Source organism: Gobio gobio (assembly GCF_949357685.1).
Source record: "Gobio gobio genome assembly, chromosome: 2".
Lineage (NCBI taxonomy): Eukaryota > Metazoa > Chordata > Actinopteri > Cypriniformes > Gobionidae > Gobio > Gobio gobio.
In genome coordinates, this window is record NC_137098.1 from 49,969,105 (window position 1) to 49,985,376 (window position 16,272).

Consider the following 16,272-nt stretch of genomic DNA (forward strand, 5'->3'; position numbering starts at 1 on the left):
AAGCCCTTGCTCCCGCACTCAACTTGCAATTTGGAAATAAATTGACTGATTTAGACAAAGCCAGAAAGAGAGAGAGAGAGCGAAAAGGGGTTCGATGTGAACCTGGTCCGCCAGCACTGAGTAAGGTGACATTGCACAACAAATCACTTGCATGAATATAGAGAAAGAAAACGATTGCTATTTCTGAAAGCAATTTTGTTTGGCGAAGGTGTGTTGATTGCCATGTATGTGAATCTATTGCTCACACGACAGGAAGGGGCACAAGCATTTCATAAGAGTCAATGGCGTATTTTCCTGTTAGCATAAACAATATGAGGCCTAAGACTTTCATAGAAAAGCAGACAAAACCATTTTCTTTTCTTTTGAAAATCTAACTTCATGTGCAGGCCTTGTGTGAGGTGTCAGACACGGTGCGACTTTTGTGGCAGTGCATCTGTTGTACTTAAATTGAGCCTAATGAAGAATAATTAGATAGTTAAAACGTTGATAACAGAGCAGCTCAGTAAACAGATAAAAGATGAGCTGGCCAGGAGGAAGAGTTTGAGCTCTGCAGGAAATATCAGCACACACACACACACACACACACACACACACACACACACACACACACACACACACACACACACACACACACACACTCACTCTCGCATTACATCACCATGCCAAACTTAAGGACCAATCCACTTTTCCAATTTCCTCAATTCCTTTGAAAACTGGAAACGCTTTTTCCACGAGCTCATTAAAACTGCATGTGGTAAAACTCAAAACTTTAATTAGGAATTATTGGAAATGTAAATGAATATGAATATTTATTTAGCTTAGCAACGTAAAGGTATTTTCACATTAAGGTAGAGCATGTTATGCGCTCAAAGGAGAGCCATGAACGGATTATTTTAAAAACACAGAAATTAACATAAAAATGGAAATGACTGTGTAGCCTTTTCATGACTGGTTTGACATAAATAGTAAGATAAAAAGAACTAGGGTAGGATTAGGTCCTTAGTATAATATTTTACATATCGTATTAATACATCTAATTAAAATATAATATAGGTCTCTCTCTCTCTCACTGTAAGATACTTGATGAGAGTCCTCATGAGCTCTAAAATCATTACAGTACTGCCATCTACTGGACAAATAAGTGAATAACAAGGAGAAGAAGATCACGAACAACATTACATTTGAGAAATGATTTTTTTTTTTTTTTTACGGACATATCCCCACGTATTCATGTAAAGTCAGCGGGGGGAACGTACAATAAAGAGTAAAAGACTAAATTGTCTCATAAAACAGGTTAATAACAGGTCACGAATGCGATTTATGATTCTGAGTGAGCTGATTTAATGAGTCGTCGTCAGTCTAATCTCACCCGGATGTCGGATTAATGTTTTCAGTCATTTCCGCTTCAGCGAATCAACAGGAAATTTCGCAGAAGTGATGTCGTGATGTTGACGCTTGTCACCATTTGTTCTACACCATTTTCCTCTCACGTATCGATATGGCTATTTCAACATGTCAGAAGATCACCTTCGTCTCTTGCATCGTCCTCTGTATGTCTTTATTCCTACCCAAATTATTTTTACCCAGAGTGAAGAAAGAAACAGTGCAGTCAGTGGGTAAGATGATCATGAGATATAAATATAATCCCTCACCCCCCATTTACTGTTTCAATAATGTCAGTGCAGTGGTGATTTGACCATCCCTGTGATCTCTGTGCTCAGGTCGCGTTAACCTCAACCTCCTCCCCGTGTGGTGTGTGGCTTCATAATGTGAGGATCACAGTTTCCCAATGTCATTTTTTTTCCACAACAAATTTATCCTAATTTATTCCTTCTGACATCTTTGACATTTTAGCACGGTGACCATCATTAAATATGATACATTTATAATATGGAATGCCTATATGGGATCATTAAAACATTATAAAGAGCTTTGTCTAAGTTCAGTTTATTTATTTTACTGTAGTTACAAAAAATATGACTTTCCATGCCTGAAAAAAGTACGATAAATTGCTATACTGAATGTTACATTTTAAATAAACAAATTATGTGTTCACCGACTAAAAATTGCTCTTTTTGAGCGCAGCCTCGATAAAATTATTATACTTATTTATTTTATTTTTGCTTTGAAGTTGGACCAGGGCATTTTCCTCCCTCACGACGCAGCCATTCATTCCCCGAAGATCATGAACACTGGGACACAGACTCTCATTACATCAAGCATTACAATCCCGAGGCAATTGCCAGAGTCAAGGGTGTTCGCAAACCGAATCTGCTGGGCCAGGTCATCCCTGTTTATGGCTTTGGGATTTTCCTTTATATCATCTACCTGTTCTTCAAGGTGAGTCCTATCAGAAGCTGTTTGGACATCTGCTGTGTTCAGCAGCTCTCTTGTGATAGTACTTCCCCTGGAATAAAGATCTAACAGGTGCAAAAATATGTTAAAAAATGTCAAATTGTGAAATATTATTACAATTCAAAAGAACTAGGCCTATATTTTAATGTCACATGATCCTTCAGAAATAATTCTTATTATTATCAGTGTTGAAAACTATTGTGCTGCTTTAATTTGTGTGGAAACCATGATACATTATATAGGATTATTTGATTAATAGAAAATTCCAAATAACAGCATTAATAGGAAATCAAAATCTTATGTAACATTAGAATTGTCTTGACTGGTAACTTTTGATCAATTTATCCTTGCTGAATAAAAATATCTGACCCCAAACTTGAACAGTAGTGTACATCTGCTCTAATAAATTAGAAACAAAAAAATATATACCGGTAGGTATTTGAATGCCATTATTTTTGAATGTGGTTCTGCTTATGTATCTGCTCTCCGTAGCTAAATCAGTGATATTTACCTTGATCTTTCAACAGCTGACCTCTAAGGACAAACCTCATCGACAAGAGTGCAGATTCCCTACGCTGCAATCAGAATGCACATTTGAAGAGATGCGTGAGTTCGCATATACATCAACCCTAGTTGGACAACATTATATATATATATATCTAACAAAGATAGATATCTAACACCATATTGTCAAGTTGTGACCCTTCTTAAACCACATTTCTGTTTTACTCATTACATGCATTCTCAGCATATCAATTGCTAAACGACATGCAAATCCAGATAAGGTAGATTAAGATCCTGTTTAAGACCTGGCAAGCTTTGTTCTCTCCCTTTTATTCAACCCGGATTAGCAATCAGAAGTAATGTTTTATAAGCCTAGCAGCTCCTAACACCAATTAACTGCATGTCTTTTGGATCAGTAGTAAGAGGTTTAGCTCTATTCATCAAATGGATGCCAAAGGGTGGAGGGAGCAACCGATAGAGCACTCACTCCCTGTACTGGCATGTTTATGAAAAAAATCTAACTATTCTTAATTCTGTGGAATTGAAAAAAGATTTTCCTATTTAAAGTTTGTGTAAAATTTTGCTCATTCTCATGCACCCGTTTTGGGCTCAGAGTGAATCTCTGTATCTAACATTATTCTAAACCTCATTCAATTGTCTCTCTGGCAGCTACTTGTCAGCCGGGGCAGCTGCAGGCCAGAATGAGTGAAAAAGCCAGAGAAAAGAGAATATCTAAAGTTTTCCACCCGACTACCAGGTAAACAGATCATATTTCTCTCCTTCCACCATCCATCATCTTATTGATCAAAGAGCTGACAGTGCACTGACATGATCTGCATGACACTCTGAAATGGAATCTGTAATTATTATTTTTTTTTTTACAGTTTTAGCTGTAGCTGATACCGTCTTTTAAATTAAATGGAAGTATTATATAATTTTTTTCTACAAAAAAAAAAAAAAAATTGTAGCTCAGTCAGTAGAGAGCATGGTGCTAGCAATGCAAAGCTCATGGGTTTGATTCCCAGGGAATGCACATACACTGATCAGGCATAACATTATAATATTGTGTTGGTCCCCCTTTTGCTGCCAAAACAGCCCTGACCCATCAAGGCATGGACTCCACTAGACCCCTGAAAGTGTGCTGTGGTATCTGGCACCAATATGTTAGCAGCAGATCCTTTAAGTCTTGTAAGTTACGAGGTGGGGCCTCCATGGATCGGACTTGTTTGTTCAGCACATCCCACAGATGCTCGATTGGATTGAGATCTGGGGAATTTGGAGGCCAAGACAACACCTCAAACTCGTTGTGCTCCTCAAACCATTCCTGAACAATTTTTGCTTTGTGGCAGGGCGCATTATCCTGCTGAAAGAAGCCACAGCCACCAGGGAATACTGTTTCCCTGAAAGGGTGTACATGGTCTGCAACAATGCTTAGGTAGGTGGTACGTGTCAAAGTAACATCCACATGGATGGCAGGACCCAAGGTTTCCCAGCAGAACATTGCCCAAAGCATCACACTGCCTCCGCCGGCTTGCCTTTTTCCCATAGTGCATCCTGGTGCCATGTGTTCCCCAGGTAAACACCCAGCCATCCATGTGATGTAAAAGAAAATGTGATTCATCAGACCAGGCCACCTTCTTTTATTGCTCCGTGGTCCAGATCTGACGCTCACGTACCCACTGTTGGCACTTTCAGCAGTGGAACAAAATGTTCACTCGCTGCCTAATATATCTCCCCTACAGGTGCCGTGATGAAGAGATAATCAGTGTTATTCATTTCACCTGTCATAATGTTATGCCTGATCCGTGTATCGTTTTGAATAAAAGCACCTGCCAAATGCATAAATGTAAATATAACAAAAAAAAATTTTATATTCAAAGAACACATTTCTTGCACATTTTAAATTCAATAAAGTAAAATTTTCTTCATGATTATCATTGAGATGTGTGTGTTTTAGCAGTGGTTGTGATGTGATTTTGATTAGTTGTTTTGTTTTGATTTCAGGTCACGCAGGGGCACACGGAGGCGTGAGGAGAGAAAGCTTAAACAGTTGAAGGAGATCACCCAAATGATGAAAGAGAGACAGTTGCGAGAGGGAGCCTCGCCTGAGGAGGAGGCTGAGGAGGCGCCCTACACTGCAGACTGGGAAGGTATACCTCAAGGGTTTGTGTTGGGTCCGCTACTGTTTCCATTGCTCGTTCCTTGAACTTTGTGTCTAATTTTATTCACTGCTTCCCAAGGATATACAGCTGAGACCTACCCAGAGTATGGCATGATCTCCCGAAGGGGCAGATTTCCTAGTGTTATTCTGGAAGAACCGGACCAAGCCATACCCACAGCTGAGGAGCTTGCTGAGAGAATGGAGAAAGAAGAGGAGGAGGAGGAGGAGCTTACTGATGATGCATGTACTAACGAGGAGGTGGAAATGGAGGAGAATGAAGGAGAAAAAGAAGAGGATGACAAAGATGAAGATGATGAGGAGGTGGAAGATGATGAGGAAGAAGAGGAGGAAGAGGAAGATGTTGGAGAGGACCAGCCCTGTCTTCCGAAGGTAATTGATGAAGATGATGACAGACTAGAGAACCCAAGTGAAAGAGAAGAGCAACAGAATCCAAGCAGGAGAAGACGGCAAATCACCTTCAGCGATCACAGACACGTCTTCCATTATCCAAAGGGTGGCGCTGTCGGCTGCAAATATGAGGAAGAGGAGGAAGAAGAACATGAAAGAGAGGAAGAGGGAAATGAAGAAAAGGAAGAAAATGGTGATGAAGACTCTGAAGAAGAAGAGGAAGAAAATAGTGATGAAGAGGAGGGAGATCAACTAAATGAAGAAAGCCAGGGTGAGGCGGAAGAGAAGGAGGAGGAGGACCCACTGATGGAAGCTGAGAGCCTAGGATTTAATGATGAAGTGGAATGTGATCCCGAGGAACAGGAAGTTGACCTCTTTCACTTCCTACAGTCATACCAACCTGAGGTAACTGTCATCTCCAATAAGTCAGATTCTCCCAAAGCTCAAGCCTCTGGGACTCTAAGAATGCGTCACAAGAAACAAAAGGTGAAGAAGTGACCTGCCAGCCAAAATTAAAGAATGGTGTTGTGTTCAATTACCCTCTGTATAGACATACCTTACTGTGAATCTTTCTCGCTTTGCTTAAGGAGTTCCTCTGTAACCATACAGGCTAATAGAAAAAAAAAAAAGATTTCTTTAATATGTTTCTAAGAACAGCTAGAGAACATTTTTAGAGTATGTTATGTCATAATAAGCACTTTTAAGACAATAAAAAGTGAACAGACGTGGCTTTGTATGGACATTATTTCATGAGCATTGAAGTACAGCAAATACAACGATTTAATCTTAAATATTTGAGATGCGAAAATTCACGTTCAGATTTATTTTTTTTCATATCTTGAGTACTGTATACAAACACTGTATATTGACCAATGTACACATTTTACAAAACAGTGTGACATAACAGTTATACATTATCACTTCAACACAAGAGTGGTGAGATTTTTTCAAACATATATATAAAAAATAGCAGAAAACACATTAATTTTCAGTGTTTTTAAACATTTAGAGCAAACCCAAAACTGTTAGAGCATTACATAAAGTATAGAAAGTGCTGGAATGGTATCACGAGGCAGTTAAAAAACAAACTTGAATAACTTACAGGTATTTCTTTGCAATTTGGCCAAAGAATTTAATATACATTTTATATTCTTTTCTAAAAAAAAAAAAAAGTAATAGTAAAAATACTTTTCTGGAGGGAAAGATATACATTTCAAAATGTAATGTCTGAAGCCACAACATTATTTATGACCAAAGAGAATAGTAACAAAAAAAGGTATGCCATTTGCAGCACGTTTCTTGCCTTTAGCTTGGATTGTTTAAGACATACAAACGTTCTAAATATTAGTAGATGCTTTTTAACTTAAAATGCACTGTTTTGTGAAATTAAGAATGTTTCCCTAGTGTGATGGACAACAAACTTGAAGGGGCACTCAGCAGAAAACAAAATTAGGATTTAATTTCTTGAAAAGATTCATTCAACATTAATATTATATTTTAGACAATGACGAACAAATTTGATCTATCCAATTTCCAAGACTGTGTTGTGACATTCAACTGGAATGAAAAATGGCATGATAAAAACCAACCGCAAGGCGTGCTAATGCATAATAGAGCAGAGCTAGTAAATCAGTGTGGCCATCTGAAGACTTCTACAATGCTTCAAAGCAGGGATGGGCACCTTCAGTCCTGGAGTGCCTCTGCTTGTAGCTTCCCAGTAATCCTGAAGACCTTGATTAGCTTGTTCAGGTGTGCTTGAGTAGGGTTAAAGCTAAACTCTGCAGGACAGTGGCCCTCCATGTGTGAGGTTGCCCATTCCTGCTTTAAAGAATGGTTTGGCTTTAAGGGCAGTTGGTACAGTAGGTAAATCGCCCCACTGATAATACAACTTCACTTATTTCCTTTCTTCGGTCATCAGCATTGTTTAGCAAAGACACAGAAGTGTACAAGCTATAGTACAATTAAGGATGATGACATAAATTCCACTGACACTTTGTTCGAGTCACATTTTTCACAACTACTGTATCTTCATGCAGCAGGAAAGTGTATAGATGACTTGAACAAACTGTCACCAAGCATGTTTACACGCACAGTTATAATCCAGCTACAATCACATTATGAAGGGCTGCTAGTCTGACAAAAATCAGACTGGTATAATTTCAATTGGACTAAAGCGTTTACATGGCAAATCATTATTTTAGGCCGACAGAAATCAAACTTTTAAAGTGCATGTAAACATACTTACTCGTCTCAATGTGTCAAATAAGTACTTTCATAAGTAAATCATCTACTCCACAAGCAGGCAACGAAACCTGATCTTTCTGGAAATATACAGCCCAGTATACTGGAAATATACAGGTTGTTCTCAAGAAGAAGAACAACAGAAGCTTATAAGTAGCTGCATGATAAACACTGGCTGAGGAAAACAATTTATCATCTCACCAACTTCAAGCATCACAAGTGTCTCATCCAAAGGCACAATATTTACAGCTTTCCATCATTAATCTTTGAATAAAGTGCTCCATTCAGTACATTTCCCTACAAATGTAGTAAGTCGGTATGAGATGATAATGTACTTACCCTGATATTGACCCTCACATAAAATACACATTTTCTACGCCACCATTTGGGACTTTCACACTAGAGCTACTGGTGGTGTGGACCTGGTGAACCATTCATTTTGGTTGGTTCTATTGACAGTAAAGTTTTAGAATCCACTTAAAAACTGTAGATAAACTGTACTAGTATGCTTTTTTTATATATTACCTTTCATGTAGTGTGTAATATAGCGGTTTGTGAATGTAAACGGTCTGCAAAGTTTCAAAGATCAAAATGAACGATAAATGGAGAAAGAACCGATTCTGAACTGCTTGAAATGAGTCGTCAGTAATTCCAATCTCACTTCCTGCACAAACCTTTGTAGGTTTGTAACAAATCATTGGCTGCCAGGGAACACTGATGCCATCATTTGCCTACTGTTTCTGTACTGAGGAAGCTGAAACCCCGAATGGATGTAAACCTATTGTAGGAGACCTCCAAAGCAAATGCAGGAATGCGTTCACACTTGTAGTTCGGTTCGTTTGGTCCAGACCAAAAAAACAAAAACAAAACATTTAGTCCTGGTCCGCTTAGCGTTCACACTGGCATTTTTAACAGCGAACCTAAAGTTACCGAACCGGAGCTTCTTACCGAACATTCTAAACAGTGCTGTGTGCTAGATTAAACGCTTTCATTTAATGCGTGTACATATGGTTTTATTTTTACCAGCTGAGAAGTCATGAAGAGCTCATAAAATGTTCAAAATATTCAAAACAGCACCAGGATTTCCTCCGTTGTATGCAGAAACGAATATCTGCATATATTGATGAGGCACTTTACCTCCTCGTTTGCCCTCTACTCAATTTGGATACACCGATCTTTCCGCGTCGTCAAATCAGCTGACTTGTAGCATCGCATCTTGTGACATCACGTCCTGTTTTTGGTTAGTTTACTCCGTGTTGCATTCATATATCAATCGAACCGCACCAGAGTTTGTTTGGAAGCGGACCAAGACCCATCTTGTTAGCGGTCTCGGTCCGCTTGTTTGGTGCGCACCAGGGTTCGGATGGCAGCGTTCACATAGGTATGTTCAAATTAACCGCACTAACCGAGCAATCGCACCAGGGTTCGTTTTAATCGAACAAAACATGACAAGTGTGAACGCACCCTAAGGGCGTTTTCACACCTGAAAGTCCGCACCAAGGTCCGAACCGAAGTTCATGTTTTGATACTTTTTATATATTCGGTTAGTTTTGGTTTGGTTTCACATTGCAATTATGTGAGCGGACTAAAGAACTTTACATGACGCACTTGCGTCCACTCGTCATCATCTATGTGGGCTGCATCTGGACATTGATTGGTTTGTAAACGGACGTGCGTCTGACGTCAGCGTCTTTGACAAATTGAATGAACGGATGCATATCGTCGTTGCCACTATTGAACAGTGCGCATTGCTTGACTATTTTTTATTCGTTACGTTTAAAAGTGGACATTTCAAGCTTTATATACACATTTCTCATGTTTGTGAGGCAAGTAGCCTGCTGAGTTTCGGTTTATTTGAGACGCGCTCCAGTTCATGTGTAAAGCATGTGATCGCTCCCGTGATTGTCTGCTATAGACTATTTGCTTCTTATTTATTAAATCCAGGCAATTATCTGATTAAACGTTGATTAAAATTAAGATACAATTTATACAAAACGAAATTCCCATGAAAGAAATGCTTTCTAAGCAAAATCATACAAAATTTAATTCAAAATTATTTCTGACTTTCTGTCTACTGACATATTGCGCATATTTTCACTTTTCATAATCAATGTAGCCTAGATTGAATTTAAAAATAACGTTATAATATTTAAACATAAACAGGAACTTCCTGTAAATGGTCTGAAAGTCCGAACCATACAGAAAATGCTTTCACACTAGAAACGAACCGAACCTTTGTTCAGTTTGATCCGGACCGAGACTACCTCTTTTCGTCGGACCAAATTTCGTCTGTTTGATCCGGACCGTGGTACGGGGGAGGTTTCACACCTGCAATTTTGATTCGGACCAAACTGAAAAGTCCGAAAATCCGGACCAAACAAGGTAGGTGTGAAAACGAGCAGGACATGAACTGATAATGATTACATCTATTTTGTGGAGCTGTAATGAATCCGCACCAAAAGCTCAAATGTGAAGGCGCCCTGGTCAAGCTTTGAGCTTGAAGCCCAGTGAATTATGTGCATGGGATAAGACACAAGCAGTAGATGGTATGGAAATCTATAAATACATAAATAGTGAATAAATATGTCAGTCTGTCATACTTCATACTGGCTTTGGAATCCTTGTGAAGCATGAATCGATAAATTAAAAATGAAACAAGTGACAGGTATAACTGAAGAAATGTCACATTTGAAAAACATTTGACGAAAGTTCATTAAATAAAATATCCAAACTGTTATAATGTTACATTTCTTGTGAATAATCACAATTGAAGTTAGTGAACACAACCATGGCGAAAATTATGTTTGTTTTTAATCTTAGGGACACACATACTACTGTAAAACATCCTTATTTTAACATTAGCAAAATGTTAGTGTTACCTTGTTGGTTAAGTAAAGAAAGAAACTTTGACTGTTGATTTAAATGAATGCACCATCTTCCGATAATCTCCACCCACTTGAATTGTGAAGTCTTTGTGCTTTCCCTCAACTGTGGCGCCCTTTTTTTTTTCCAAATGCAGAAACCTTGCTCACACACATTCATACAAAGACACATACTCTATACACATTCATGCCTCCAAAGAAGGATCTTGAGAGAGGGACCCTGCTGCCTTGGAGTTCACCTCAGCCCTTTACTGAGTGATTCAGATTGGAAAGCAGTCTGGCTGGGTTCTTTTGTGGTTGTGGCTGGCAGAGAGAGACGGCTACTCACAGGCTAACTTGCTGTCAAAGCTGGACAGAGCAATAGCAAACGCCTGCAGGGCACACATGGGGTAGTTGTAGTCCATTGTGAAGACGTCCTCTGCTACGCGACCAAACTGCATCACAATGTAATCCGCTGCATACACAAAAGAGCGAGAATACAGAAAAATTAACTGCTACTCTTCAGTGCAGTAAAGAACAAAAAAAATCCATCTCTAGACTATGTGGTGTATATACAGTGGGGAGAACAAGTATTTGATACACTGCTGATTTTGCAGGTTTTCCTACTTACAAAGCATGTAGCTGGTCTGTGATTATTATCATAGGTGCACTTTGTGTTTTATTGCATGACAATAGTATTTGATCACCTACCAACCAGTAAGAATTCCGGCTCTCACAGACCTGTTTGTTTTTCTTTAAGAAGCCCTCCTGTTCTCCACTCATTACCTGCATCCAGAGCAAACCTGAAGAGGGGCATCAAAAAGGCCAAGCACTGCTACAAGCTAAAGATAGAGGGTCACTTTTCCAACTCTGACCCTCGACGCATGTGGCAGGGCATCCAGGCCATCAGTGACTACAAACCCACCCACTCCACCCCCGCAGCCACTGATGTCAACTTCCTGAACGAGCTAAATCACTTTTACGCTCGTTTTGAAAGAGACAACAGAGAAACTGCCACCAAGCTCAAACCCTCAGCTGACCCACCAATCACACTCTCCTCCACAGATGTCTGCAAGTCACTGAGCCGGATCAGCGCGCACAAGGCTGCTGGACCAGACAACATCCCTGGTCGTGTTCTCAGGGCATGTGCGGAGCAGCTCGCTGAGGTTTTTACAGACATTTTCAACCTGTCTCTTGCCCAAGCAGCTGTACCTTCATGCTTTAAACGCACGTCCATTGTGCCAGTGCCAAAACACTCTAACCCGAGGTGCCCTAATGACTACCGCCCTGTAGCACTCACACCCATCGTCATGAAGTGCTTTGAGCGGCTGGTCCTGGAACACCTAAAAGACTCTCTACCATCCACATTGGACTCACACCAGTTTGCCTACCGCAGCAATAGGAGCACAGAGGATGCCGTTTCCATGGCACTGCACTCTGTGCTCACTCACCTGGACAATAAGAACACTTACGCACGCATGCTGTTTGTTGACTTCAGCTCAGCATTCAACACTGTCATCCCAACCAAGTTAATAGCCAAACTTGGAGACCTGGGCATCAATACCTCAATGTGCAACTGGATTTTGGACTTCCTAACTGACAGACCCCAGAATGTTCGTTCAGGATCCACCTGCTCCACATCCATCACACTCAACACTGGTGTACCACAGGGCTGTGTGCTAAGTCCGTTTCTCTACTCCCTCTTCACCGCCGACTGCAAGCCTGTGTATGGATCTAATTCTATCGTCAAGTTTGCGGACGACACAACGGTGATTGGTCTCATCAGCAACAACGATGAGACTGCCTATAGGGAGGAGATCCAGCACCTGGCCACATGGTGCGCTGATAATAACCTGCTCCTCAACACCACCAAAACGAAGGAGCTCATCGTGGACTTCAGGAAGGAGTCAAGAGGCACACACGACACCATCCACATCAATGGAATGGCTGTTGAACGTGTCTCCAGTTTCAAGTTCCTGGGGATCCACATCTCGGCGGACATGTCGTGGACGACCAACACCTCCAGCCTGGTCAAGAAGGCTCACCAGCGCCTCTTCTTCCTGAGGACACTGAGGAAGAATCAGCTCTCCTCGGCTATCCTGGTGAACTTCTATCGCTGCGCAATAGAAAGCATCCTGACCAACTGTGTGGCAGTGTGGTATGGGAGCTGCTCTGTTGCGGAGCGCAAGGCACTGCAGCGGGTGGTGAAAACTGCCCAGCGCATCACAGGGACTCCACTGCCTGCCATCGAGCACATCCAGAGGAAACGCTGTCTGCATCGAGCTCGCAGCATCCTCAAGGACTCCTCTCACCCAGCCCACAGACTGTTTTCTCTCCTGCCCTCCGGCAGGCGTTTCAGGATCCACCGGACCAGGACCAGCAGACTTAAGAACAGTTTTTTCCCCAGAGCTGTCTCTTTACTGAACTCAAACCCCCGCTGATCCACTCCCCTCATATACTGATAACTCTCCTACCTCACATCCACCTTCACTTTGTTACTTGCACTACCGACTCTTTATTACAGTAACAACTGTTTACTTATTCATTTTGCACTACCACACCGTAACTGGATTATGCTCATTTGCACTGCCGACTGTTATTTACAGTACCTACTGTTTACATTTGTATTTTGCACCGTACTTCTAACTGTAATATGCAATCACTTCCACTGCACTTTTACACTTTTTTTCGGATAGCTTCTGTCCATAATTTATTGCACTACCTTAATCCACTGCCATATTCCTCATTTTAGCCTAACATATCATTGTATACCTCTATCTGTAAAATTCTGTTTATAGTAATAGCCATCTGTATATTATATTATATTCATAGTACATATCCACCTGTAAATTCTGTTTATAGTATTAACCATCTGTATATTATTCACTGTACATATTCACCTGTAAATTCTGTTTATAGTAATAACCATCTCTCTATTTATAGACATATTTATATATACTCAGTACATATCCATGTCCTGCACTTATGCAAACGTTGTATATCCTGCACTTGCTGCTATTGCACTTCTGGTTAGACCTAAACTGCATTTCGTTGCCTTGTACTTGTACTTGTGTAATGACAATAAAGTTGAATCTAATCTAATCTAATCTAATTAACTGCACCTGTTTGAACTCGTTACCTGTATAAAAGACACCTGTCCACACACTCAATCAAACAGACTCCAACCTCTCAACAATGGCCAAGACCAGAGAGCTGTGTAAGGACATCAGGGATAAAATTGTAGACCTGCACAAGGCTTGGATGGGCTACAGGACAATAGGCAAGCAGCTTGGTGAGAAGGCAACAACTGTTGGTGCAATTTTTAGAAAATGGAAGAAGTTCAAGATGACGGTTAATCTCCCTCGGTCTGGAGCACCATGCAAGATCTCACCTCGTGGGGCATCAATGATCATGAGGAAGGTGAGGGATCAGCCCAGAACTACACGGCAGGACCTGGTTAATGACCTGAAGAGAGCTGGGACCACAGTCTCAAAGAAAACCATTAGTAACACACTACGCCGTCATGGATTATATTCCTGCAGTGCACGCAAGGTCCCCCTGCTCAAGCCAGCGCATGTCCAGGCCCGTCTGAAGTTTGCCAATGACCATCTGGATGATCCAGAGGAGGAATGGGAGAAGGTCATGTGGTCAGATGAGACAAAAATAGAGCTTTTTGGTCTAAACTCCACTCGCCGTGTTTGGAGGAAGAAGAAGGATGAGTACAACCCCAAGAACACCATCCCAACCGTGAAGCATGGAGGTGGAAACATCATTCTTTGGGTATGCTTTTCTGCAAAGCGGACAGGACAACTGCACCGTATTGAGGGGAGGATGGATTGGGCCATGTATTGTGAGATCTTGGCCAACAACCTCCTTCCCTCGGTAAGAGCATTGAAGATGGGTCGTGGCTGGGTCTTACAGCATGACAACGAACCGAAACACACAGCAAGGGCAACTAAGGAGTGGCTCCGTAAGAAGCATCTCAAGGTCCTGGAGTGGCCTAGCCGGTCTCCAGACCTGAACCCAATAGAAAATCTTTAGGGGGAGCTGAAAGTCCGTATTGCCCAGCGACAGCCCCGAAACCTGAAGGATCTGGAGAAGGTTGTATGGAGGAGTGGGCCAAAATCCCTGCTGCAGTGTGTGCAAACCTGGTCAAGAACTACAGGAAACGTATGATCTCTGTAATTGCAAACAAAGGTTTCTGTACCAAATATTAAGTTCTGCATTTCTGATGTATCAAATACTTATGTCATGCAATAAAATGCTAATTAATTACTTAACAATCATACAATGTGATTTTCTGGATTTTTGTTTTAGATTCCGTCTCTCACAGTTGAATCGTACCTATGATAAAAATTACTGACTTCTACATGCTTTGTAAGTGGGCAAACCTGCAAAATCAAATACAAAAACAAGTGTATCAAATACTTGTTCTCCCCACTGTATATCTCCAGATATCTAGAATTTATCTTTTTTCTTTTAAGTAACACCGGAAACTTTACTTACTAGACTATGCTAAAATAAAACTTAGACTTTAAAGAACAATTGTATTTTTTATGTGAAATAAATACACTTCATTACAGTAGAAATTGAATTTGAGATGGACTTTATTTCTACAGCATGGACTACAGTTTTATATGGAAGCTTGTTTCCGCCACTGAATAAAAAAATAATAAAAGGTAATTGCAACTTTTTATCAGAATTGTGATATAAACTCACAATAGTGTGTTATTAAGTCAGAATTGTGTGATATAAAGTCAGAATTGTGTGTTATAGTCAAAATTGTGATATAAACAAAGTATTTTCTTCCTCAAAATTGGACTTTATAACTCGCAATTGCGAGTTTAAATCTCACAATTTTGAGAAAAGAAGTCAGAATTGCGAGATATAAACCACAATTGCTAGAAAAAGTCATACATCGCAATTCTGACATTGTAACTCACAATTGATAAAATGTCACAATTATCTTAAAAAAATTCAGTGGTGGAAACAAGCTTTCATAGTTTTATGTTGATAATGTTATCAGATTATTTCCACCTTTTCACTATCTAATGCAACTAGTACAAAAAGCTTTACACTCACGGTCATTGTCATGAATGATCTGAAAATTTTTGACAGATGCTTGGGTGACTCTTCCATGGAAGTTGAGCACATATGATTGAGTATCATCGTTCCACACAGGCGTCTTGTTGTGGAGCTCTATCACACTCTCAGTGCTTTTGTTCTGCCATCGAGCCAGTAGAGACTCATGGTCCTGTGATAGACAGATGTAGGGGGATTAGCTTTCCATTAGAGCATGTCATTTTGCTGCTAATGCTAACATCTGTATATAAAATAGGTCAATGTTTACTGTTCTGCACTGGCCTATGACAGATATACATTACATAATATTTTACTGGTCATGTAACATAAATGACACATGTACTGTAATTTAACAGATTGATAATTATTTTAAGTCAAATGATATCATTGTGCACATTTGAACTGCCTCTCCTTCCTCCAAAACATTTTGTATTTTCAAAGTACTAGTCATTTCACATTCTTTTTATATTATGGCATATTATTAATTACTTTTGTTTTGCTTTTTCGCACTCATTACGTACTAATGCTGAATTAATAAATGAATGAATACACAAACAAATGTCATGCAAGTATTTTGCCAGATAAAAGGTGCTATATATTTTTCAAGCACCTGGCAAATTGAAGAAAATATTTTAAATCATGACTAAAAGTGAGTGATTG

General features: G+C 40.1%; 2 protein-coding genes across 3 annotated transcripts in view; one reads left to right on the plus strand and one right to left on the minus strand.

Annotated features, from left to right (window-relative positions):
- The first annotated feature begins 1,386 nt into the window (after positions 1 to 1,386).
- Positions 1,387 to 6,153, plus strand: ric3a (RIC3 acetylcholine receptor chaperone a). Of its 2 annotated transcripts, none has more exons than XM_079839492.1 (6): positions 1,387 to 1,616; positions 2,132 to 2,340; positions 2,883 to 2,961; positions 3,529 to 3,616; positions 4,864 to 5,009; positions 5,100 to 6,153. In XM_079839492.1, exons 1-6 carry the CDS (start codon positions 1,499 to 1,501, stop codon positions 5,924 to 5,926), a joined length of 1,467 nt encoding a protein of 488 aa, XP_079695618.1. In that variant the 5' UTR covers positions 1,387 to 1,498; the 3' UTR covers positions 5,927 to 6,153. The 2 variants fall into 2 exon arrangements, with proteins under 2 accessions (XP_079695618.1, XP_079695619.1); XM_079839493.1 differs by having other exon boundaries at positions 1,393 to 1,550.
- Positions 6,154 to 9,221: 3,068 nt separating this feature from the next.
- Positions 9,222 to 16,272, minus strand: part of tub (TUB bipartite transcription factor) — a 56,511-nt gene continuing 49,460 nt past the window's right edge. The window contains exons 11-12 of the mRNA XM_079810833.1: positions 15,613 to 15,784; positions 9,222 to 11,005 (exon numbers count right to left, since the gene is read on the minus strand). Coding sequence (XP_079666959.1) covers positions 10,872 to 11,005; positions 15,613 to 15,784 — 306 coding nt within the window. The 3' untranslated portion in view covers positions 9,222 to 10,871. The remainder of the gene's footprint in view (positions 11,006 to 15,612; positions 15,785 to 16,272) is intronic.